Source organism: Taudactylus pleione, unplaced genomic scaffold (assembly GCF_031769625.1).
Source record: "Taudactylus pleione unplaced genomic scaffold, aTauple2 ptg000556l, whole genome shotgun sequence".
In the NCBI taxonomy this organism is placed as follows: domain Eukaryota; kingdom Metazoa; phylum Chordata; class Amphibia; order Anura; family Myobatrachidae; genus Taudactylus; species Taudactylus pleione.
In genome coordinates this window covers 24,638,246-24,664,337 of record NW_028284958.1, presented here as the reverse complement: position 1 = coordinate 24,664,337, position 26,092 = coordinate 24,638,246, and the positions used below count along the sequence as shown (strand labels likewise).

General features: G+C 46.0%; 1 protein-coding gene across 1 annotated transcript in view; it reads left to right on the top strand.

The window, feature by feature from the left end:
* The first annotated feature begins 16,517 nt into the window (after positions 1-16,517).
* Positions 16,518-26,092, top strand: part of ITGA11 (integrin subunit alpha 11) — a 146,178-nt gene continuing 136,603 nt past the window's right edge. Inside the window, exon 1 of the mRNA XM_088452780.1 lies at positions 16,518-16,672. Coding sequence (XP_088308906.1) covers positions 16,606-16,672 — 67 coding nt within the window. The 5' untranslated portion in view covers positions 16,518-16,605. The remainder of the gene's footprint in view (positions 16,673-26,092) is intronic.

Here is a 26,092-nt window from a genome sequence, read left to right as displayed (position 1 = left end):
TTTCATTGTCGTGCAGTGTTATTGCCTAAACACCAGCTACACTGAATGATTTAAAACTCAACAAGAAGTTTTGGGCTGAAGCAGTGAAAACAGCGGTTTACCTTAAAAATCGATCACCCACAGTGCCAGTCATGGAGATACCACCATTGGATGTGTGGACTGGTAAAAAGCCATCTACATGTATTCGGAAGTAGATCTTACTCTAAGGTACCCAAAGAGAAAAAAACACAAACTGGATTACAAGTTCATCGAGTACATCATGCTAGGATACTGTAATCAGAGCAAAGATTTGGAATCCTAAAAACAGAAGTTCATACTATCATGTGACATTGTGTTTCACAAGACTACTTCAGTTAGAATTAACAGGAGTATTATACAGCCACAAGGACCTGTGTCGCTGGATATGCCTGAGCTGAAAGCATGTCAGAAATTGAAATAACAAAAGTAAATAACCATTTGGGGAAAATTAGTTCCATGAGGAGCAACAAGGGGAAACCTACAAAAAAACTGGAGTTTGCTGGACTTACTGTGTACTTTAGATACTTCATGTTGCTAAATCAACCTATGATTGGCAAGAGTGGAAGTCTATTATATGTCCTGAATTCCAAAGCAAGTGTCCAAGAAGTGTGAGAGCATCAAGTGCTGTTTACTCAACTGCAAAAGAAGGAAGTGGAAGAATACCTGCTATTGCTTTTCTTACTTCTAAGAGTCATGTTGGCCACACACATGGCGATCTGCACACGATCAGCCGATGTGTACGATTTGTGTATGATTTCCCTTGAAACTCTCCCCGGCAGCTCTCCACACGATCTGCACACAATTTGGTGTCCAATCTTCATACAATCTCTCCTGCATCCAGACTTTCACAGTGCATCGCGTCCTAGATTGTCAGATCTGCCCTACTGCACGGCAAATCTGACTATGCGATGTGCGACCAGCGGGGACGCGCATCGTATCATGATCATGAGTGACTCACGATTTACTGAGGATTTGGCCATATTCTACACGATTTGTCCTCACGATTCGTCGAAATTTTCCAAATCGGGTAAAAAATCGCCATGTGTGGCCAGCTTAAGTGTAATTACATTTTTTTCTAGTTCAGGGAGGACCATCAACATTGTTACTTAACACCCCTTTATTAGAGATCTGATGTAGCATGCTTTAGTTAGTGCAGTTTATGAATTTAGTAAAATGTTGACCAAATGTCTGATTTTCCTGCTCAGAGCCTTTACTTGCAGGAATGTGGACTGCAACATAATTTAATTGTTGTATTGTGGAAAGGTGCCCTAGCACCCTTGCTGTGGCTGACAGCGCTGGGTTAGGGTGTCGGATCCCAGCACCGGAGGTGCAGTTGCGGCGGTTGTCTGATGCCACCTATTGGCTCCCAGTGCCGGAGGTGCAGTCATGGCGGGAGTCCAGCGCCCGGGACCGCCTGTTGGCTCCCAGCACCAGATGTATGGTCACGGCGGGAGTCCGGTGCCGGGAGCACCTGTTGGTGCCAGTCGGGCAGCAGTTTAAACTTGATGCCACCGGCAAGCCAATCATGGCTTGTGTCGTGGCAGCCAATAGGAATCGGTTGTGGCATGCCAATCAGGGCTCGCCGCATCATAGCTCCACCCATGGGGGCAGTTAGTTCGATGGCAGCAACAAAGGAGGAAGGACCTCCCGAGAAGAGTTCCAGTGGCTGCGGAAGAGGGCAGAAGGCAGAGGGACCAAGCAAGAAGAAGGCGGGCACAGTCATTGAAGTTCCGGCGGCCGCAGAGTAGGCAGAGTTGTGACTGAGGACCAGAGAGAACTGCAGTGGTGGAATGCAAAAGAGCTTGATGAAGCACCCCACTGCAGCCTCTTCCAGCGATACAGGCAGGTGACCCTGGGCCACAACTGCCTACCTTTAATCCTCCCTAGACCCCAGGGTGTTCAGGCACAAGGCCTGTGGAGCCAGTCAGGCATTAGGCCTGTGGGTGAGTAGACGGCCATTAGGCCCGAGGTCCTTAGAGGGCACTAGGCCCTGTAGATTGAAACTGTCCCCCAATTAGGTGTGAGTGAACTGGGCATTAGGCCCAGGTTACTAATTGTGCCATTGTTGGGTGGGTATTAGGCCCGTGCCATTAATAATGGCCTTGGACATCAGGCCCAACTCATTAAGAGTGGCCCCAGTAGGCAGGCCAACAGCCTGAGCACCAATAAGTAAAGAGACTTTGGGCGTTAGGCCCAGGTCCCTCTTTGTGCCCTAAGTAGGCAGGCCCATAGGCCTGAGCCCTGAATAAAGTAACTCTGGGCAGTAGGCCCAAGTCACTATTTGTGTCCACCCTTAGACAGGCTGCAATGCCTGAATCCTCTTTACATAAAGGGACCTTGGGTATTAGGCCCAAGATCCCATTGTACACCAGTAGGCAGGCATTAAGCCTGAACCCTTTGTGAGTGGTTTTGGGCATTAGGCCCAGACCATTGCTGTTATAAGTGGGCAGGCCCAAGAGACTGAACCAACTGTAAGATCCTAGGCACTAGCCCTTGTGTGTGATTGTACATTAGACCCAGTTAATTGAAAAGTGCTCTCTGGTGAGCCTGGGTAGCAGGCTCAGTTAAAAGTGGATGTGTGTTGGGATCTGTAGCTGAGGAGTGACGTAGCCATGTGCCACCCACCCTAGGGTTACATCCCCTGTGCGGAGGGCAGTCCGGCTCCCCACACTTAGCTAAAACCATTACCCCTCATGCAGGGCTGGTGCTAGGGTGTTCAGCGCTCCCCTTGGAAACTATAAATTTGTGCCCTCCTCATTTCCATAATGGTCCCTTGTGTCCCAGTTCTCCTAGAAGCAGGAGAGTATTTATAATGGGTGCAAGGTGTGCGGTGCATACAAGCCCGGGGGGGGCACACAATGCACACCCTGCACCCAATTAAATATACTTACTTCTTTGTCGGCCTGGCGCTGCCTGCAGCGCTGCAGAAATCACCTGGAAATGTACTCTTACATAGCTACTAACCGAAGCCTCATCAGGACGCAGAATATGTGAGGAGCCGCTTAGCTAGGCAGGCTCAGCCCGCTGCCTGGCTGTCATTCAACAGCATGTCATGCTCAGCGGAGAGGGGAGGGGAGGAAGGGGGGGGGACCCGGCCAGGGGAAAGAGCCGCTTGGCTCAGGAGCAGGTTCAGCTTGCTGCCTGGCTGCCATTCAGTTTGACAGCACAGGTTCATCAGCAGGTTAGGCGCACCGGGAAGATGGGGCTAGAGGGAACAAGAGTGGCGGTGCCACTGGTAGTGGTGAGCAGTGATGTGCGGGCAGTGTTGGACTGGGGGCTACTGAGGGCAGAGGTAGTTGTGGTTTCAGTGCGGCACTGGGAGGAGAATTCTGTGTGCCACGGGGCTACTATGGCCAAAGTCATCGGCGAGACACTGAGGGCAGATTTTTTCGGATGCTGGCTGGGCGGAGGACCGGCAGTGCCGCATGGCTACCCAATCACTGTGGCCACAGGGATCTGGACACTGGGGGCAGAGGTAGCTGCTGCTGCAGTGCAGGGCTGGGAGGGTAACTCTCTGTGTGTGGGGCTACCCAATCACTGTGGGCACAGTGATCAGGACACTAAGGGCAGAGCCGTGGCTGCAGGGTTGGGCAGGGGCCTGAGGGTGCCGCTGGGCTACCCGATCACTATGGCCAGTGATCAGGAGTAATTGGAGGTGGAGCTGCGATTGCGGAGGGACCGGGAGGTCCCTCTGATATAGGTGGCTGCTGGAAGATTAGCTTCCTGCAACTGTTTCTGACTGGTCGCATCAGATGCGACCATGTCAGGGAAAGCCCAGCCTGGTGTGGTCACATCTGATGTGACCACACCAGGCAAGTGGTTAAAGAACCTGAAACTTTCGGTGTGTGTGTACGTGTGTGTGTGTGTATTTATATGGAAAACATCAATACATTACCACATCTGCAGCTGCTCCCACTACTATACCCATATTACCCCCACTCAATATTACTATACCCCCAAAACAGCTTTAATATACACCCTGATAACAACAATATATATTTATAATAATAATACTCCCCCCAATTCCATTAAAATGAACATAAACACAGATAACAATAACATTAATGCTCCCCACCCCCATATTGCATTCATTCACCCATACCCTCCGCATGCACTTACTTCACCATGAAGAAAGCTGCCTGGTCTCAGCACAGTGGAGCTCCAGAGGAGGACTCGGAGGATACACCCAGAAGCTGGCAGGTAGGTAGAGGAGAGGATGGGACAGGAACTATGGGAGGAGGATAGAGGAGAAGGACAGAGACAGGGTAGAAATAAAGGGGCGGAGACTCACGAAAGGGTAGGGGCGGAGTTTAAGGCAGTGGAGGAAGCAGAGACAGTTTCACAGGCAGCAGCTGCAGAAGTGACCAGCCCCGAGCATGACAGCAGTCATGTGACCCGCTGGGTATCTTAGGGTGAAGTTGACAGCCAGAACATGCTGGGCACTGTCAACCCGCCGCCTGACCCCCGCCCCCTCACATATAAGGGCGGAGTCTCCACCCAGTCCAAGCTTGCATACGGGTAAGGAGCCACTTAGCCAGGTAGGTTCAGACGCTGCCTTAACAGCATGTAAGGCTCAGCGCAGAGGGGATGAGAGGATGGGGAGGGGCCTGGCCAGGAGAGGGTACAGCAAGGGGTGGGAGTCTGTGTGAAGAGTCGCTCAGGCTCAGCTGTGCCAGGCGCAGCATCAGCTGGCAGCAGCAACAACAGACTGATCTACTTAACGGGTTTGCTCCAGCCCTGCCCTCATGTGGAGAGCTGTCAGGCTCCCACATTAAATAGTGTGGTTTCCCATCAGTTAGTAGAGGAGCTGACCAGCTCTAGTTAGGCAGGGCTTAAATGGAAAGTACTTTGGTTTATTGTCTGTTTTCTTTTGAACGGTATAACTGTCCTTGCTATGTTCATCGTATTATTGAGCTGTGCAGGGTAAATATATTTAGCACTGTTGTGTTTACTTTCGTAGATTGTGTTACACTACACACATAGGTTGTTGGGCCAGTTAGTAAGGGCCATGGTTAATGTACATATTATTAAGTGTATTAGTGTGACACTGTTCGTTTAGTATAGGGCCCTGCACGGTGTTCTATGAGTGCCACTGGTGAGAAGCTCTGTGTCTGTCTGCTTCTTTCTGTCTATCTTCCTTCTGAGCAGACAGTGGGTTTTCCACTGGTGCATGAGTACCCATAGGTGAAAGTTGGGATCTGAGTCCAAAAGTGCCAGTGATCATCTTCACTTAAACCCAAATTCCTTTTTCCGTTGGGAGCGGTTCTCGGCTCGGTAGGTCATGACAGTTGGCTTGAGTGAGGAAAGCTCTCACCTCCTTTCCTTCCTCCTATACCTCCTCTTTCGTGCTTGTGTCCAGGCTGCATACCAGGACCATCTATTACCCAACGGCCTGAAGGCGAGAGGGTGCGACATAAGGTAAGCCACAGGTCTACACCTACACGGCAGAAGGCAACATGCACGCCACGCCCCTTTTACAGTATCACCACCGCTAGTGTGTAGGGCACCAGTGCTGCCATACATCGGTGTATTTACAGCAGTTTTGAAATGATGCACAGCCTGAAAACGGATAATATACTCATACACATTTATTGGCGTATATATGCTTTGTTACAAGTATTATATAAAGGTTGAATTTTTCTTTAAGCTCTAAAAATAACTATGAGTGTGGTAAGTAACTACAGCAGGGTAGAAACCTACAAAGAACTACCTGCGCTCTTCCATTTATTTGATCTAAAATATTATCTGATTTTCATCTAAGTCCTAATAATAGATAAGAGGATCTGATGAATCAACTTACTGAGAGTATGTAAGGCTTTCATGTTAATTGAATACACTGGTCTAATATTGACTGTCTTTGTTAAAAAAAATGATGTGAACCTATGGGGTAATCAGTTGTGTTTAGGGATAACACGAGCCAGATGCTCCAATGAGTGAGGTAATAATCAGATGTGGGCTTCACTGGACTTTTCACTGTAAAAACAAAACAAAAAAATTCTGTCACCATCAAATATTGCTCTTCACGATTCTGGATTGTGAAATGAATAAAGAGCTAGGGGGATAGCAACCAATCAGCTTCTAACTGTCATTTTATAGACTGTGCTATAAAAATGACAGCTACAATGCAACTTCTCCACTTTATCTGTCTCAAAGATTTGTTTAATCGCTCTCCTAGGGGGCCTATTCATCATCGGGGGCTAGTTGGCCCCTGATAATTAAGTATCCAACTCGCCATGAGTTACAGCAGTGGATACTTACATACCAGAGCAATTCAGTATGGCTCCGATCAGAGGCGGGCTAGGCCGGCGGGCAGGGTGCCATGTGCCCCCCAGGCCACAGCGCCATGAGGGCTGCGGGCAGTCTGTGTCTCTGTGACACAGCTGCACCGCGCATGTAGTGCTGACCAGACGGAGTTCGGTCAGCACTACACAGTGACAAACACACAGCCACCGGTGCCCGGCACCTGTGTGTTTACTTTAAGTAGCAGCCAATGAGAGTCTGTCAGACTCTCACTGACTGCTGCACCCACTGCCAGAGCTGGGCCATCTTCCGGCTCCTGCAGTGGGTAATGGGAGAGACGTCATGACGTCTCTCCCATAATGCAGAGCGGGCCGGCCCGGGAGGACAGACGGAGGAGCGGATGGTGGCGGGAGCGGGGATCCAGGTAAGTGGTTTTTTTTCTATTATGTGTGTCTACCGCACTACAAGGGGGAGGGCACTACAAGGGGAAGACCACTACTGGGGGCACTACAAGGGGGAGACCACTACTGGGGGAACTACAAGGGGGGGGACTACTACTGGGGGCACTTCAAGCGGGGGACTACTACTGGGGGCACTACAAGGGGGGGACTACTACTACTAGGGGCACTACAAAGGGGACTACTACAAGGGGCACTACAAGGGGGGGACCACTTCTAGGGGCACTACAAGGGGGGGGACTACTACTGGGGGCACTACTGGGGGGCACTACAAGGGGGAGACCACTACTGGGGACTACTACTGGGGGCACTTCAAGGGGGGGGACAACAACTGGGGTACTACTACTGGGGGCACTACAAGCGGGGGAGACTACTACTACTGGGGCACTACAAGGGGGGACTACTACTAGGGGCACTACAAGGGGAGGGGACTACTACTAGGGGCACTGTATAGGGGGGAGGGGACTACTACTAGGGGCACTGCATAGGGGGTGGGGACTACCACTGGGGGCACTGCATCGGGGGACCACTATTGGGGCCTCTATATAAAGGGCAATATTGGGGGTACTGCATAGGAGGGGACTACAACTGGGGCCATTATTTAAGGGGCACTGCATAAGGGTTACCACTATTGGGGGCACTGCATGGGGGGTGGACGGCTACTGGGGGCACTGCATAAGGGGTACCACTACTGGAGGCACTGCATAGGGGGTACCACTACTGGAGGTACTGCATAGGGGGTACCACTACTGGGGGCACTATGTAAGTGGCTTACTACTGGGGGCACAAGGGGCATTGCACAGAGGGGACCACTACTGGGGGCACTGTATAAGGGGCACTGCATAGGGGGGATCACTACTGGGGGCACTACTGGAGGCTTGCATAAGGGGGTCCTCTCTTGGGGCACAGGGGGCACTGCATATGGGTACCACTACAGGGGGCTGCCCCATATCTTTATTTTTTACTTTGCATTAATCCCATATGGACCCGCCTCCTCCCTGGAACACTTGAGGGGGGCGGGGCGTAGCACGCACATGCTCCGGGCACCCTGGCTACACACTACTCCTCTGCCATGGCCGCCTGCATGCATTTGCCCCCCAGGCTAAAAGTTGCCAGCCAGCCCCTGGCTCCGATTCTGGGAAAGCTGCTCCGAAAAAGCAGTTGTCCCCTATATCCCCAACAATGCTACCGAAATAAAAGTTTTACTTACCCCTTCCTATCTGGCCCCGAGTTCACACGTGTGCATGGCCGCAGTGAGGATGCAGCTGAGGTACTCTGCCTCCTCCAGCGGAACACAGAGCGGCTGTTCCTGCTGCTGCTGCCTGGACCATATCCCCTGATCCCGGCCGAGCTGTGCAGCCGCCACGTAACTGACTGATTATCGGATGCTCAGGCTGGATGATAGTGCCGGGGGAGAGGATATACCTCTCAGCAACTGACTTGGGCTCCCGCCAGCCCCGGGACCCTCCAGCAAGCCAGGGCCCAGGTAAACATTACCCTTCTGGGTTGGGAGCACAGAAAAAAAAAGTAAGTAACCTTGTATCTGGAACAAACAATGTTGCAATTGCTCCCAAACACCGGAAAGCTGATGAAAGCTGTTGTTCAGACAAGTTTTTTCTTTTTAAATCAAACAGATTTAACCAACTTGCCTGAACGACCTTTTTCGTGTTTTGTGGTGTTTGGGAGTAAATGGCTGATTGTCATATATTACCAGATTTTCATTTCAAACAACCAACAAGTTGTATGGTTGGAGGAGAGTTGGTCTGGTGTATGGCCAGCTTTAGTGATCACGTCCTGCCTAATACGTATATACCACCCCTTGCCAGGTACCATTGTAATAAGATAATCAATGTTATTTACTTCACCGGTCAGTGGTTTTAATGTTATGGCTGATCGGTGTATACTCACCTGACTTCACTTTTTAATATTGAGGTTTAATGCTGCGATGCGATGCATGCGATGCTGAATAGGGTGGGGAACAACTGGCCTTAACTTTGCACATGTGTGAACAGTTGGCCTGGATGCTAATGGCGAACACTTTCAACACTGGCTATGATTTCCTCATTTTTCTCTTATACCCCTTTTACACCGGAGCTAAAACCCGGGTTTTTGAAGGGTTAACCCGGGCAGCTCCCTGGTGTAAAAGGGGAGAGAGTTGGATCACCGGGTCGAGTGACCCGGCAATCCAACCCAGGTAACTAGTAGGGTTTAACACGGGAGTAGCCCGTGAAACCCTGCTGTGAGAACAGCGCACTCCGGGTCACGATGACCCGGAGTGCGCTGCTAGCCGGCCGATTGGTCCGGCTTCAGTGGCGCTTGGAGATGACGTCATCTCCAAGCGACGACTTTCACTCCGCAAAAGCCGGGTCTATGCAGACCCGACTGCTGTGTGAGCGGCGCTGACTCGGGAATATCCCGAGTCGGCGCCGGCAAAATTCCGGGTCTGATCCGGATAGGAACTTTGTTCCAACTCCAGGTCAGACCCGGAATTTAGGTGGAAAAGGGGTATTAGACCAGTGGTTCTCAAACTTGGTCCTCAGGACCCCACACAGTTCATGTTTTCCAGGTCACCCATCAGGTGCACAGGTGTATTCATTACTCACTGATACACATTTCAGACATCAGCCTCGGGAAATACATGGGTACTTCCCGGCTCTATCAACCCTGGAAATTCCCAGGTCTTTTTTGTACTTTTTTCAGTGTTTAAAAACCATATGATCAACTGTCATTTGCTCCCATACATTACCAGGTTTTCATTCCAACCAGCCAGATTGGACAGATATCTGACAGAAAATTGTATAGTGTATGCCCAACTTTAGTCTGAGATCCCAATTCAAACCACACCAAAACCCGGGAAATTCCAGGGTCGAATACGTTCACACTGAACCCAGGTCTGCACTGGAACTTGGTGTGGATTTAAAGGGGACTTTTTTTTTTGTTCACAGTAATGACATAATATAAAAATTTGCTGTTTTAGAGTAAAGGCCACAAAGTTTGTTTCCAAACTTTTTTTGAGATCCGAACCCACCCGAATTTAGCAGATCCGTGTCGGATCCAAGCAGGCTCGGGGTTTCCTGCCTGACTCGGATCTCAAAACCGAGTCAAACCATAGAGTCGGAAATTTCGCGGTAGTATATAGGGACCACGCGGCGGACGCCATTTCACTCCGGCTGTGGAGACTGAACAGGGAGGGTGGGTAGTGTAGGGCTGGGAGAGGTGCTGGTGCTCGTGTGCTGTCTGCTGTGTCCTGGGCAGGTGCACTGATCCATTCTGGGCTGGTGCTGTCTGGTGTATCCTGGGCTGGTGCTGCTGATCCATTCTGGGCCGGTGCTGTGCTGTCTGCTGTGTCCATCTGGGCTGGTGCAGATACATCTGGGCTGGTGCTGCGTCCATCTGGGCCCAAGTTCTGGACTCAAAAAAAAAAATATATATATATGTATTGTCAAAAAAAAAACCAATAAAAGTGTCTTTTTTGTGTAATATATTTCTGTGTGTGTGCGTGTTAGGCTTAACCGCACAAGATCCAACCAGCAACGCAAGTTGCAACCTAGTGCTGCCCAACTCCAGTCATCATCAATCGGTGCTCTGAGCCCAAGTTCTGGAGCTGAAAAAAATTAAAAATAAATTGTCTTTTTTTTATCTTTGTCTGGGTGTGCGTGTGCGTGTTAGGCTTAATTGCACAAGATCCAGCCAGCAACGCAAGTTGCAACCTAGTGCTGCCCAACTCCAGTCGTCATCAATCAGTGCTCTGGGCCCAAGTTCTGGACCTGAAAAAAAATGTAAAGAATTTTTTTCGTCTATTATTTGTCTGTGTCCGCACGACTGCACGTGTGTGAATTTTGTAACCACACCTTGGCTACACTATTGGTGCTTATGACACTGCTTCAAGAACGCATAAAATATGGAGGGCTGTCACATGACAAGAGAGCCAGTTCAAGAACCACATGTTGTAGCTGTCACAAGCAGTGCAAGGCCGTCAACTTCCTCGTCCTCTATGAAGGCCCATGCCCCAGGGCTTAAGTCATGCCATCGATATGGTAAAGCAAGTTTTACTGAAGTTAAGAAAAAAAAATTGAAAGGAAATTTGCCTTTAGATAAACAAAAAATTGGCAATATGCCATTCACTACACGAAGTGGCAAGGAAAGGATAAGGCCTTGGCCTTTCTTTATGAAGACTGCTGATTCTGATAGCCCTTCTGCTTGTAGTAGTAGTGGTGGTGGTGGTCCAATTAAAAATGTGAAAGTTGTTAAGACAGCTCCGGAAAAACCAACTGTGTGCCCTGAGAAATCGAAATCACAAATCCCAGAGGAGAGTGCAAGTGTGTCCGCGGTTGTCATGTGTGAGCCCAACCTAAATACTAGTGTACTGGAGGATCCTCCAAGTTCCAACATTTGTGTGCCCTCTGTAAATGTGGGGAAAGGCAGTCAACATCTTGCAGACATAGTCAGTGAGGATGCTTCTGTGGAATTGCACATGGAGAACGAGGATATTTTGGTATTTGAAGGCGCTAAGGATGATGAGGATGTTGATGATGAAGATGTTGGTGATGAGGATGTTGATGCCGAGGATGTCCTTTGTGTAAGTAAGGCAACAGCTGTTGCCCATGGATTGAAAACACCAAAGCCCATTGTTGTCATGCCGGGGCAAAAGACAAAAAAATCCACTTCTCACATGTGAAATTATTTCCACTCCAATCCGGACAAGACATATGTAAATGCTGCCTAGCAAGAGTGAGTAGAAGGAGGGACCTAAACCACCTAGGATCCTGCTCCTTGTTACGTCACCTGGAGCTCATTCATCAAATATCAAAGTGTACGTCGCCAAGTTCCAAAACTCAAAACTTAAGTCCAGTGTCACCTACCTGCACCCTCTCTGTGGGATCCAAGCAACTTCGATCTCCAACACCAACACCTGCATCATCAACATCCTCATTCGTCATCGGGAATAGTCCTGCTGCATCCAATGTTGTTATTGGAAGCATGATTGACTCCTCTCCTATCCGTGATCCTCAGGAGGATCCTTGATGACTACGCCTGTTGCTGCTGCTGTTGCTGTCAGTGGATCTTCATCCCAGAAGAGGACCAGTAGGAAGACTACTTGTAGTGTATCTTCCAAAAAACAATTAACTGTCAAACAATCGTTTGCAAGGGCAAACAAGTATGACAGCAATCACACAGTTGCAAAGCGGATTACTGACGCCATAACAGCTATGCTGGTATTAGATGTGTTTCCAGTATCCGCCATTACCGCAGTGGGGTTTCAACAGTTAATTGAGGTCATGTATCCTCGCTACCAGATCCCTTTTAGATTCCACTTCGCTAGAACAGCAATTCCAAATCTGTATAAGGACATTAAAAAAAAACGTATTAATGTCCTCATAAATGCCGTTGTACCCATAGTCCACTTGACCACTGATATGTGGACAAGTGGGACAAGGCAAACTAAGGATTACATGACTGTGACAGCCCACTGGGTAGGTGTATTGCCTACAACAGCAACAGTCAGGGATGGACTGGGGCTGTATATCAGCCCTGGCAGTCCGCCCTGCACCATGTAGAGGGGGGCGTGGTAAATGAAAGGGGGCGTGTCACGAGTCACGGGGACTGGCCTCGCGCACGCCCCTGTCTCTCTTTGGCCCAGTACAGCCGCTGCCGGCCCATACATGCCTCCACCCCTTCCGGCTCCGTGAAATCTTAATGATTTCGGAGCCGTTGGGTGGAGGGCGGGGTCTTTTCCTTCACCCCGTCTTCGAGCCGGTCCTTAGGCCATCGGCCCTTCCGGCATATGACAGATGTGCCCGATGGCCAGTCCGGCCCTGGCAACAGCAGCAGCAACATCTACCAAAAGACAGCTGATACAGAGGCAGGCTACTCTTTGTATAACTGGTTTCACTAAGAGGCATACCGCTGAGAACCTCTTAGAAAAACTCAGGGAAATCATTGCTAAATGGCTTACCCTACTTGGACTCTCCTCGAGGATTTGTGATTTCGGACAATGCCACCAATATTGTGAGAGCATTACATCTGGGCGAATTCCAACACGTCCCATGTTTTGCTCGCACAATTATTTTGGTGGTGCAACATTTTTTTTAAAATGACAGGGTCATGCAGGAGATGCTCTACGTGGCCCGCAAAAAATATCTGGACATTTTAGACATTTGGCAAACGCTTGTCGAAGATTGCATGACCAGCAGGTACTGTTAAATTTGCCCTGCCATCAGCTGAAGCAAGAAGTAGTAACTCGGTGGAATTCTACCCTCTATATGCTTCAGCGGATGGAGGAACAGCAAAAGGCCATCCAGTCAGGTCATTCCCCTCATCAGACTTTTGCAAAAACAGCTGGAGAAACTGAAGGAGGGGGTGAAACGGATGTCGACTGGTGGATCAAGCTCTTGATTCACTTCACCAGGATCCAAGAGTCGTCAATCTATTGAAATTTGAAAAATATATTTTGGCGACCATTCTGGATCCTAGGTTGAAGTCCTACCTTGTGAGTTTTTCCAACAGACCGAAATCTAAAACTATGCAAAGAGATGTTGGTAAAAAATTGTCAGCTGCAGCCGCACGTGAAATGCCATCATCTCCTCCTTCAGTTTCTGCAGCTGCCAGGAAAAGACTCAATTTTCCTTACAGAATGCCTGCTGGTCATGCAGATCGTTCACTAAAAAATTACATCTGGTCAGGCCTGAGAGAACTGCCTACTACTGACATGTCTTCTACCGTGACTATCTGTGATACGGTCTCCATTCACAGAATGGTGGAGGACTATTTCAGAGATAACATCCTAATAGGCATGTCAGATAGTCCCTTTCAGAACTGGTAGGAAAAAGAGGCAATTTGGAGTCCCATACACAAACTGGCTTTGCATTACCTAAGTTACCCACCCTCCAGTGTGTACTCCGAAAGAGTTTTCAGTGCAGCTGGCAACCTTGTCAGTGATCGGCGTAGGAGGTTACTTCCTCAAAATGTGGAAAAGATGATGTTCATTAAAATTAATTACAAATTCTATGAGGAAGACCTCTACCAACAATTACATGAAAAAATTACAGAGGCGCCTATGGTGGATTCCAGCGGGGACAAATTAATATTGAGTGAAGAAGAGGATGTACACACTGATGGGGATGACAAGGACGAGGACGATGACAACTAGTAATGTAAAGCCAGTTTGTGTATGGGATCATTTTCATTTCCATGTCCATATCACATTGGCAGCTTGTTTTATGGGGGTCCAAACAAACCAATCATTTCAGCCACAATTGGCAGTTTTTTTATTTTTTAAGAAAAAATCCAGATCCAAAACCAAAACACGAAAACAAACCACGGAGGTGAGATTTTGGCAAAACCAATCCAGATCCAAAACCAGGGGAGATCCAGATCCAAAACCAAAACACGGGGGCCGGTGCACATCTCTAAAAATAATACACACTTAAATTAATTTGCTCCCCAGCCATGTGGTCAGTATGCAGTGGCGGAACTCCCGGAGACAATGGGTAAAAGTGAATTATACCCCTTTCAGACAGAAATCCAAATTACTGGGTTAAACATTTCAACCCGGTAATTTGGTGATTTACACAGGACTTTTTTCTGTCTAAAAGGGTCATCCCGTGTCTAAATTCCCGGGACTTCGACCCAGGAATTTACCAGGGTCGGAGACACAGGAATTTAGTCCCGGGTTGACCCTTTCAGACACAAGAAATACACGTGTAAAACAGCAAATTACCAGGTTGAAATTTTAGACCCGGTAATTTGCTCTTCTGTCTGAAGGGGGGTACAGACAGAGAGTGGCAAAACAACCCGGTACACAAAAGTCGGGGATAATCCGGGTTTTTTGCCATTTTCTGTCTGAAAGTGGTATAACCCGGTAATTCCATTTTCAGTGTGAAAGGGGTAGTACAGAGCAGGGTCATGGACCCAGGACTTCGACCCGGGTCGTTCCTGTTTACATATAGCAAAAACCCGGGTTGATGCACGTTCACATCCAAAAACCTGGGTTTTTGCTGTCAAGGAGTATGGCACATTTTAAAAGATCCACAGGTGGAGCTAATCGTTTCACTTGAATCTGAGGAAAACATGCACTGTTTGGGGTCTTGAGGAGAGAACCTGTGTTTTAGACCAAGGTATGTTTGTGTCAAATTTCACTAAATTACTTCACTTTAAAAGTTATAAGGAAAATTTTGGGGCCAATAGTGAGTGAAACACTCGATACACACTCGACGATATTTATGAACGATATGAACGATAATGATATCGTTCAACGATATATCTTTCAGATAGCCCAATGTGTGTGCCCTCACCGACGAAAGATGCGCGCTCTCGTGGGTCATTAGCGGTATCTCCAGTCGGCTGTACATGCAGCCAATTCAGGGAATATCGTTAACAATGCCATGCTGCTGAATGCATCATGGTCGCCCACCCACGCCGTCGTTCCTTGATGCCGGCATCAACAAGTCTGTATGCACTGACAGATGCTGGCACCCCCGCCGGTTCCGCCGCTGCCAATATCGGCTCATACACACATCGTCCAGAGTGTATGAGCCGTTACTGTTCTGAGAGGCATGGATGGATCAGCATTTGGAGGGTGTGCTAGTTCATGTAGTGCCATTTGGAGGACTTTTGGGTTCCTCCAGGTGAGTTGGTTCTCAAATTAGATATGTTAATGTATGTACTATTATCGTATAGCCTAACAGGATACAATTATATGACCCAAAGTGGGTGCTATTATCACGTAACGTTAGGAACCACCAGAACAAAAGAACCTTGATGCGGCCTGGTGGCATAAAAAAATATATTTGAAAATATATGCAAACTGATCTCTGTATTTCTATTAACATGTACTACTCAAATCTCATTGCTGGCCCTTTGCAGAGTACTGGGGGGACATTTTTACCTTTTTCCTCTCTTGAATAACCCCTCCCTTTTCATGCACCTGTGAAGAGCTATACAGATTGAGTCTCCCATATCCAAAATGCTTGGGACCAGGGGTATTTTGGATAACGGATTATTCCGTATTTTGGAATATTTGCATATCATAATGAAATATCTTGGGAATGGGACCCAAATAAACGCACAGAATGCATTTATGTGTTATATACACCTTATACACACAGCCTGCAGGTCATTTTATACAATCTTTTCAATAATTTTGTGGCTCAAGCAAAGTTTGTGTACAGAAATTAAATTAATTTATGTTTCATATACACCTTATACACACAGCCTGAAGGTAATTTTATACAATATTTTTAATAATTTGTGCCTTAGACAAAGTTTGTGTACATTGAACCATCAAAAATCAAAGGTTTCATTATATCAGTCAGGCCAAAATAATTCCATATTTCGAAATATTCTGTATTTCGGAATATTTGGATATGGGAGGCTCAACCTGTATTATATTATTGCACCAGCTCTTACACCAGAATTGTTATTGTGTAATAAGATGCTGCCAGATGTGAAGACAGTTTATGACTCAGACTGACACTGTATCAGTGACTACAGATCCCTTTGAGATTTTTGCCAAGAAGACCAAAAGAAAAAAAAATGAACAAAAAAAATGAGCAGGTATCCAAAGCATTGCAACACAGAAGCTGAAATAGTAGTCCTTCATCTCTATATATGATCTGACTCATGGGTCTATTTAAGGGGCCACACTAGAAGGGTTCACATTCTTGGTTTCTTATTGATGACCATATGATTAATGCCCCCTTACAGCCCACTATTTTGCTCTTGTCCTGTCCTCTGCACCACATACACCTCCTACTAGAGTCTGGTCCTCCCACTTCCTCCGTCTGCTATGAAAATCTAAAGTTTGGGAGCCAGGGAATAGCGGAGACTGAAGTGGGAAAGTGGCAGCTTCTCCAGCTACCAGTCTGGCAGAGGGATCACCACTGACAGAATGAGAGCCTGGAGCATGTACCACCTGAAAGGGCTCATTACTGCCTGGACTCTTCTACTACTGACAGGTGAGCTGCACAATTGACACACAGACCTAAAAGTCACATCATCTTCTGATTAACCCCTAAAATGTCACATTAAACTGCATCTAATGCTGTAACTTTATTGCTGTAGAGCCGACATGGTCTGATTCATCGTATTTGGTTCATTTGATAATAATACCCTGAATAAAGCCCAATAAAATAAAATAAATTGTTAGCTCTTTGGGAATAAAAGTACCTCCATAGACATTTCCTGAGAGTGGATACATTCTACATAGTCCTCCTGATTGTAAGAGGGAGAAGTTATTTAGATGATTGAAGTGCCTAAAGTCATAGGGAACTGTTTAATAACAATTATTTAATAACATATTTTTATTAGCACCAGCTTATTCTGTAGCGCTTACAATAAGGTTATTGCTTAATGAGAGCTAAAAAATGACTTTTTTTTTTATAACAGCTGTAACCACTTTAGTAACATCCATTCAGACTTAACCCTTATAATAAAGTTTTGCATGCAGAAATTATAATTGCCATGCACCCAGCATTATAGGCAATACAAAGGTAGCTGGATTTAAAGACATGAGAAGCAGAGTCACCTGCAGGACATCTGCTGTGAGATGTATGGAAGGAGATCTGCTATTAACATGTAAAGTGGTGACCATAGCGATAGGAGCTGGTACTGTGTTATGGATCATACACTTTGTCCCTTTAATGAGGAGTAATCTTCCCTTTCTGTCTGTCTGGACTCTCCCCGAGAGCTTAACATCTGGCAGTAACTGGAAACAAAATCTCCCATCAGCCCAAAATCCCAAAGCATAGCAGAAATGTGAGGAGCAGGGGGCTTGAGAGATGAAAGGCAGGAGCAGTGGGGTAGGGGGCAGGGGTGCAGGGCTTTGTATCTTCTGTAGATGTTGCAGAATTGGGGAGCTCAGGACCGAAAGGAGGCAGTGGAGGACAGGTCCGAAATGACTTTAAATATTTTAGGAACTGTCAGCATGTCAGGAGAGACTCAGCGTCACGTCACTGGGCTAAGGAGAGTGCACGTCATAGGAAAAGGGATAATAATGATGGGACAGTATGGTACCTGGGGAAAGATGGGACTATCCTGCAGGACACAGATCAGTATGTCCGGAAGCAGTTGTATATTATGAGCTAGTAAATTGCTATTTAAAAAGCTGGGTAATTATGAGTAAATAACAGTATTGTGTGTGGCACCTACAAATAAAATTTATTTATTTATTCTTTAAGAAGTAATATAAATACAATCTTTATATGAGATAGCACCCAATCAAGGAAATGCAGGTAAATGAGCAGCAGTGCAGGGTCCAGAATAAATGGTATAAGAATACTCATCTTGTCCACTCCACACAAGGCGACAGCTGTTTCAACTGACCTCTATTACATCTCTCTCTCTCTCTCTTCTTCTTTACCTTTTTAATGAATGGCCCGATAACTTAATTTTTACAATTGCAGGTGAAAATGTTAATTTTCATCATCTTTTTTTAAAAATGAAGTGATGATGAATAGGTAAATGTAGCGTAATACTGTAGGTGGGGTTATATAACATACATTTTGTAGTTATACTGTAGGTAGGGTTATACAACATGTAAATATGGAATGATAAGGTTCTATGACATGTAAATATGTAGTGATAGATAACGTTATACAACATATAAATGTGGAGTGATAGGTGGGTTATATGACAGGTAAATGTGAAGTGATAGGTGGGTTATATCAGATGTAAATGTGGCGTAATACATAGCGGTATCTAATGTCAGGGCCGGCTCCAGTAGGAGCCGAGCCCTGTGCAGAAGGGGACAGAGGCGCCCCGTTAACCCTGCGCACGGCAAAGCTGTGTACAACTGAAAAGGGCGTGACCTAATTAGCATAGGCCACACCCTTAAATTAAGTTATTTGTGGGTCTGTCCATATGACACGCCTCCCATTTAACGTCAGGCTGGGGGCGAGCCCAACACTCCGTCAGTAGCTGGGCTGCCCCCAGCCTTCTCCATGCGCTGAATGGAAGTCACGTGCATGCGTGCAGCATCCATTCAGCTTCTCCAGGGTCCGCCACCACCTCACAGCTGTGGTGGTGGGGGTGCCCAACCTCCCAACCACCCACGGGACACTTCGGCCCGTGGGTCCATCAGCGGGACAGTGCCCGAAAAGTGGGACTATCCCGCTGAAATCGGGGTGGTTGACAGTGGTGCGCCCTCTAGGGTGGCGCCTTTGTTCAACAGCACTGGTCGAACGTGCCTGGAGCCGGCCCTGTATAATGTAAATGTGAAGTTTTAGATGGAGATACATAGGTATAACTCTCTCTGGAGAGGTTCCACCTCTATGAGAATGGTATTACCCTTGTTCATCTCCTGCTGACCAACCTTCTGTTAGTTCTGGCTTAGCTGTTGTTCTGTTAAGTAGTTAATTCCATCTTGTTAATACAATGGGCAAACTAAGAAAAAATAACCATGTTAAACAAGGCACTCCACCTCAGTTTCTCAGCTATGTTCTTGTAGTAACACCAAACCAGTGACAAAGTGTGTGACAAAGTGAAGCGTACCCTAAGCAGGGCTGGGAAGCTGACACTGAGAGAGTCTGCACAGCCCATTTTAACAATCATTTTTGAGTCCAAAACAGCTCACCTTCTGACAATTGCCAGTCTAGGCATGCTGACTATTAATGGGACCCATACATCTGCAACTGACTGCAGCAATTACCCATTCTGCTGAAGCTGGGGTCATGGAATCTGGGATATTCAACATATTGAAAAATCTCGATTCCCCGATCTCACCCCAAAAATGGTTGTAATTGGCGAGTCTTGGATTTTTGAAATGTTGAATATCCCCCGATCCACCAATGGATTTGCAGAATGGGGAATCGGGGCATTAGATGTAAGGGCTCCTTAAGTCTAGGCAGAATGAGCAAATAAACACGAGGTGTTTGTCAGACCAACATTGATGAACTCTGTGAGCTAAGTGCTCAGGATCAGCTGACAACCAATGGGTTCCTGTGGCTGATAAACACAGGACAGGGTGCAGAGTGCTAACGTATCTCTATAGAGAGAGAGGTGTGCCTACTAAATTGTTATAATGACATGACCCAGTATGCTAATAGAAGCTTTTCTATTTCATTTTGAAAGTCACCTACTAGTAGAGAGTAGACGCCTAAGGAAGTGCTTTACTTTCACTAGGTGAATCCTGAGTATTATTCATTTAGTAACTGCTTGTGTGAGCTAACAGGTCTGGAAAAAGTTTTACCATCCGTCCATTTTACCAGATTAACTTCCTGGCTGAATAGTATAAACTCTATTTACCTTAGTTATAAACAGTTCTGTGACTTGAATATTTCTTCCATGATAACAGCTGGTATCCATCCATAACTGGGAACTGGTATCTATCCCTTCTATGGCAGTGCCCACTGTGATGTAAGTTGGTGCCAAAGCCTAAGCCTCAAATGTGTCTTAGATTTCCCAGGACACTTCTTGCTTTCTTAAAATGTGGGCTTCTCATGAACCTTGTGTAATAAATGATGACAATAGGCATATGTAACAGTTCTGTTGTCCTTGGTATCCAAACAGAAGCAATGGGTAACCTCTACAAACTGAGAAAAATGCTTATATGCGGTAGAAATAGTTACTTAAGGCATTTACTTGGAGTAATAGGTACAAGTCATTGGTGTATGTGACATAAAAGGTCTTTCCATCACTTTCTTACAGCCTGCTAACCCTTTCCCTCAAATACCTCTAAATGTACTTTCAGTAGGACACCGCATCAATTTATCTTGAGGTCATTGTTTATAACCCGATTACATATTCCATTCACACACTGTATACATTATTGGATTTTGAAGCTAACATTTTCTGGCTTACACCCTTTTGTCGTACTCCCCATGCGAATGAAATTTAGGTCTGCACCAGATATTTGTAGGTTCCAGTAGAAAGAACATAAGGAAAAGTGGGCAGGATGTGTGTTGTACTTGCTTACTCCCCCCGAAACATCCAGGAGGCTCCCGAATTTCAGGTGGCACTCGCGGACACCCAGTAGAGTAGACAAGTCTCCCGGAGGCTACCGCAGCTGCCTACTTCCCGAGTGAAGTGGGCAATCAGGGTGGCCATTGACTCAATTTGTGCCAAATAGTGTCACCGTGGCCCCACTCTCCCTTCAAAATGCTGGCAATAGCAGCATTGTGTTGCACAGGGCAGAGATATGATGAGACAATCGTGCTGTCACTCTCCCACGCACTGCCCACTTTGCTGCACTACAACTCCTGCATAGCCGATCTGGCCGCTCACTCCTGGAGGGGGCATCCAGAAAGTGGGTAAGATGATGTGTTTATTAATATGGAGCAATTTGAAGAGTATAAAGCTGTGTGCACACTTGTCCACATCTCCAGGGATCCCACTTTAGACCAGACTATTGACTCAATCCTATTGGAAACCTGGTCGCAGATACAAAACCCAATCTACGGGTACACACCTGTCCAATTTTGCAGAAGATCTCTGCCAAGCATCTGCCAATTGTGTGACCGTACATACTCTTCCTTCTTTGGCAGATTGCCTGCTACTCACAAGGATGAATTGGGAGAAGAATTGGACATACCAGTCTCAGGAGTGCACACACTTCTAAATTGATCTGGTGATTGGCGATCTGGTCTCCTGATTTTTCATCAGGTTTAACATTCTTTTGACAAGAAGGATTGGAGGAAACCAGAGGTTGTGTGAGCGTGCACTCTCTACTGTCTACCCAACTGGTAGGTTGGATTAGATGCAATGGCTTAGCTATAATGGGTGCAGGGTGTGCAATGCACAGGGACCCCTTGATCCAGAGGGCCACCACCGCACACCCTGCACCCATATATAGTTATACTTACCTCTTCGCAGTCTCCGGAGTGCTGCTCTGCAGTGCCGGGCTGTGCTGCTGAGCAGCAAAAAATCACAGGGAAAATGGCAGCGGCTATTTCCCTAGTGACTTGCGCATGTGCAATAGACATGTCCCAGGAATAAGGCATCAAGCCAGAATCTACTGTGCTGCCAGAGAGGAGGGGGCCGCACTGAGTCTGCACACGGGCGCTCTTTTAAAACGCACCTGATTGGATGAGAATTGGACAAGTATGTACCCAGTTTTAGAAACAGGTGTAGTGTCCGTTGTCAGGATTGCTTAGAAGAACCTGGATGAAGCAATTTATATTTTTACTTTTATTTTCAGACCTCTCTGGATAATAGGTTTCTCAACAGATACCATACCTGAATATATAATGAGTGTCACAGTATGAATTGTAGGAAGAATAGGTAAAAAGTACTTATACTGAGCAATAAGACTTGTCTGTGTTATTATGCATAAGCTGCATTATAACTTATAAGTAGACGTTCTAAGCAGCAGTAGTATGGATGAAGTATATCTAGTAGTCATGAGTCACTGGTTGATCTATGGAACAACAAGATTTATTGGAGTGTGGAGATTTTATGGGATTTCAGGGGGCAATCAGAAGAAACCAAATGAATAATTTATTGGTATCTATTTTATGGAGTAATGACTTTTTAACCTGAGGATTTTATTGTGATCAGTTAATGTAGTTTAGGAATAGAAAAAGCAGAGTTACCCTGAGCAGAGAAGATATATACGATGAGAGTGAAGCCAAAGATAGATTATAATGAAGGTTTATGCAATGTATGTATAATATATAGAACATTCTTTCTAACATTTCAAGGCATAAACTTAGTAAACTAGAGCAGATTCTCGGTTTGTGTAAGCAAGACATTTAAAATGGCAATACTAGTATTCCAAGCAAAACACGGCATGTTTTTGAATAGCGTTGAAGTTTTAAATTTCCTACTTAAAAAGGCAGAGAAGAGGCGGTATTTGCCAGCCACCTCCTAGTCAATTTGCTCCAAGTGACTAATGACATAGGGGTATATTTACTAAAGTGCAGGTTTATAGAAGTGGAGATTCTACTTCTATAAGTGGAGTCAGATTCTACTTATTTATCTAGCATCTTCTAGAACAGGGATGGGGAACCTACTGTTCGGGGGCCGTATAAGGCACTCAGAATCATTTGGTTTGGCCCTCTGAGCTTTTTCCTGCTGGCCTCATCTGGCTAGCAGAGTGTCTAGAATGGCAGCCTGCAATCAGAATCTATGCAGCAGTGCCACCTGGAGTGTCCTTAGGATGCTTCAGACTGTCATACCGCTGCCTTTACAGCTCCCTGGAACATCCGCAGGATACTCTGGGCATTGCTGTAATCACAGGCGATAGTGGCCCCGCCCCCTTGTGACATCACACGGAGGGGCGTGACCTGCACCAGGCCCGTGAATAATGTTATATGTATCAAAATGGCCCTCGGCAGAAAAAAGGTTCCTCACCCGTGTTCTAGAAGATAATAGCTAGAATCTGATTGGTTGCTACAAGCAACATCTCCACTTCTATAAACCTGCATAACCAATAATGTACTGTACATGACTTTAAAGCATAGGAAAATAATTAAAAGGAAACAAAAAAATAAAGGGAAGGTGGGGCTTAGACAACCTTCTTTCCCATTCCCCTGTAAGATATACTTTTAGGTGTATTTTATAAACAAAACCATGACGATTTTTGGGTTGGAAAGGGTATGTCCTAGCTCGATTCTAAATTTCTGCACAGTATTTGTGGGCTACGGTACATACAAAAGCAGCCCGTATTTTCCCTGCATGCAAACATACATAAGAGCATTTGCACTCCACATTGTGACTAGGTTTATCCAGGAGCAAATATTACCCTTTTTTTTTTATTTATTTTTTTTGCTTTGCTCCTAAATCTCCTAAATGTCCTAAATGGCCTCGCTAAATCTGCATCTTTCATGAAGGGTGTTGTATACTTGTACTAATGTGATTTTATGAACCACACTTATTATAATTGTTCCATAAATGTTATACAGCAGAATAAATACAAAATAATAATAATTGGAAGAAAAACAGTTGGGGCATTGACAACTGTACGAGCCCTTTCCCTATGCCTGGGAACAGATGTGGATCTCCCACTGGTGATATTGTCGCTACATTTTCTATAATTATCCCACTGTTTTACAGAACTAGAAAGCCACAGAAAAGTCTCTAGCTCTCATATAACATGAAACATGTGGACAGATTACACGTTGACAAAATGTTTACAATCTATCCTCATGGATCAGGAGACTGGCTGTAGATTTCTGTTTCCTCACTTTCGAGAATTTTTGCACATTTTACTAAATATAAAATAAAATGAATACATAAACTTAGTATAGATACTGTTAGTGCAATCATATACTACTGTACATGAAGACGTGTATTAATATACTGCTAGTGTTATCATTGTAATGTCAGAGTTACTCATTGGCCTTCACATAGGGAAATATAAAATGAGAGCTGCATTGACCACCATCAATACTGTAGTAAAGTATAATATTCTCCATGTTATGGTCCTGCTATGATATCAGCTACAAGTATTCGTCGGAGAACTTGCAGAGCAGCCTGAAATCCCTTCCTGAGCACTCATATGGGTTAATTTAAGAACAGCTCCCGTGCAGATCATTTTTTTTACGACATTCCTGTGGGTTGTGCACTTTCCGTCTGGAGGTTTTCTCAGGACATTATTCTGTAAGTAACTAAATATTCTTCTCAGCAGCCAGATAATGCATGCTTTCCCAACTTGTGCACAATGATGCATCACGCAGACCTGAAACTAAACCACTGCTCCTATGGAGGCCTTGAGTATCATTTACAATTCAGGGTTGCGCACACGTCGGATGCAGATTGGACCACATTGCATGCTTGGAAATAGATGCGGATGTTTGCCCATATTCAGGGTTGGCTGCAACTATGACGCGGCTGCACTACCCCTATGGTCCTATCCGTTCACTTGTGAAAGTAACTGTCCAAACTATTAACATTTGCCCAAGCCCTATGCCTGGTGCAAGATATCAGTCTGAAATCGATCATATCTCTGCATGTACACAACTCACCATGCCCATGGTTTCACATATACACACACAACACACACTTCTAGCTACACCCTATCAGTCAGATGGAAATGCAGCTAGGAAACATACGATCAGGGCAGTAGAGAACGAGGATGGGCCTGGACTCTCCACAGCCCAGCTCACAGCAACGTGCGCTGGGCTGGGGATGGAAGCTGCTACAGCTGAGAGGTAAGAAGTGGTACAGGGGTGGACCCAGGCCCCTCCAACAAGCCCAGGCCTGGGTAATTAGTACACACTCCCCCCCCCCCCCCCCCCCTCCAACCTCTCAGCACCCCAGTGTATGCCTCTGAATTGCCCATAGTTGCATATGGCTGGCTTGGACGCGTGCTCAGTTCAGACTTGCTTGCAACTCTGAATCAGACCCAATGTGCACTGCAAAGCACCTTTTGTTCCATGCACCTACTGTAGATGGACATCCAAGTCATTAAGTAATGTCACAAGACACAACTGACAAGGGTCTAGGTTTAGTAGACCTGGTGACTGAATCCTGTCTATTCTTCATCAAGAGAATGTTTTAATCACAGCAGTTAGCATTAGGTTATCAGACATTCCATTTGTTTGATGTTATTTCCACTTATGACTTTGGATGAACGTGGAGGGTGCTGCTGTGGTGAATTTAAATCCTATTGTCTTCATCTCATATTTTTTGATAATTTTGGCTATAATCTTGTGGAAGGGTGGAGAATTAGGGCCCCACCAGGGCTTGCTAGTGCTGCTCTCTAGTAGCTATGAGAATATGACCTGAGACATACTTGTTGTGTCCTGGAAACTTAAGGGAAAATAGTACAGAATTGCTATTACTGCTGAAGGATCTAAGCGTGGACCTGTCACTTGGTGGATTAAATCAAATGCTTCTATCCACAATGGTTATATTCATGCATCAGACCTCCCACTCCTCTGTAATCTCACCAACAGTATTTAGCTGTACTTCGCCAGATTTTCTGAAATCTATATCTAGTTAACTAAGACCTGTGAATTAATTTGGGAAGCCTTTCTGAATGATGTATACATTTAGACCAGCAGTAGCAGTTTTGTAAGATCGACTCCCACGCTGATGTAGAAAACATGATCTAAAGAACTGCTTCCCACCGGAGTCTGCACTGCTAGCTTATTATCTCGACTGGGTAACAATATGTAAAGCCAGTCACAGATTCCCATGCCTCCTTTGTGGCTTTGTGACAATAGCTTAGAGAGTAGATAAGATGGCTTTGTAGCTTGTGTCTTTCTTGTGTAGAAGTCGTGCACACCTATTTTTTGTATTTAGCTTGGATATGAGTAAAGGTCATGAGACTGATAGATGTTCTGTATTTTAGTAATTCCATGGTTATGCCATATCTGGCTATTTTACCGCAATGTCCGTAAAGCTCTAGAAGTTTTCCTGGTAGAGCAAGTCACCCTCCCTAGTAAAGTGAGCCGGGCTTGATGATGTGAATCACTGTTAATCACATCATCTTGGCC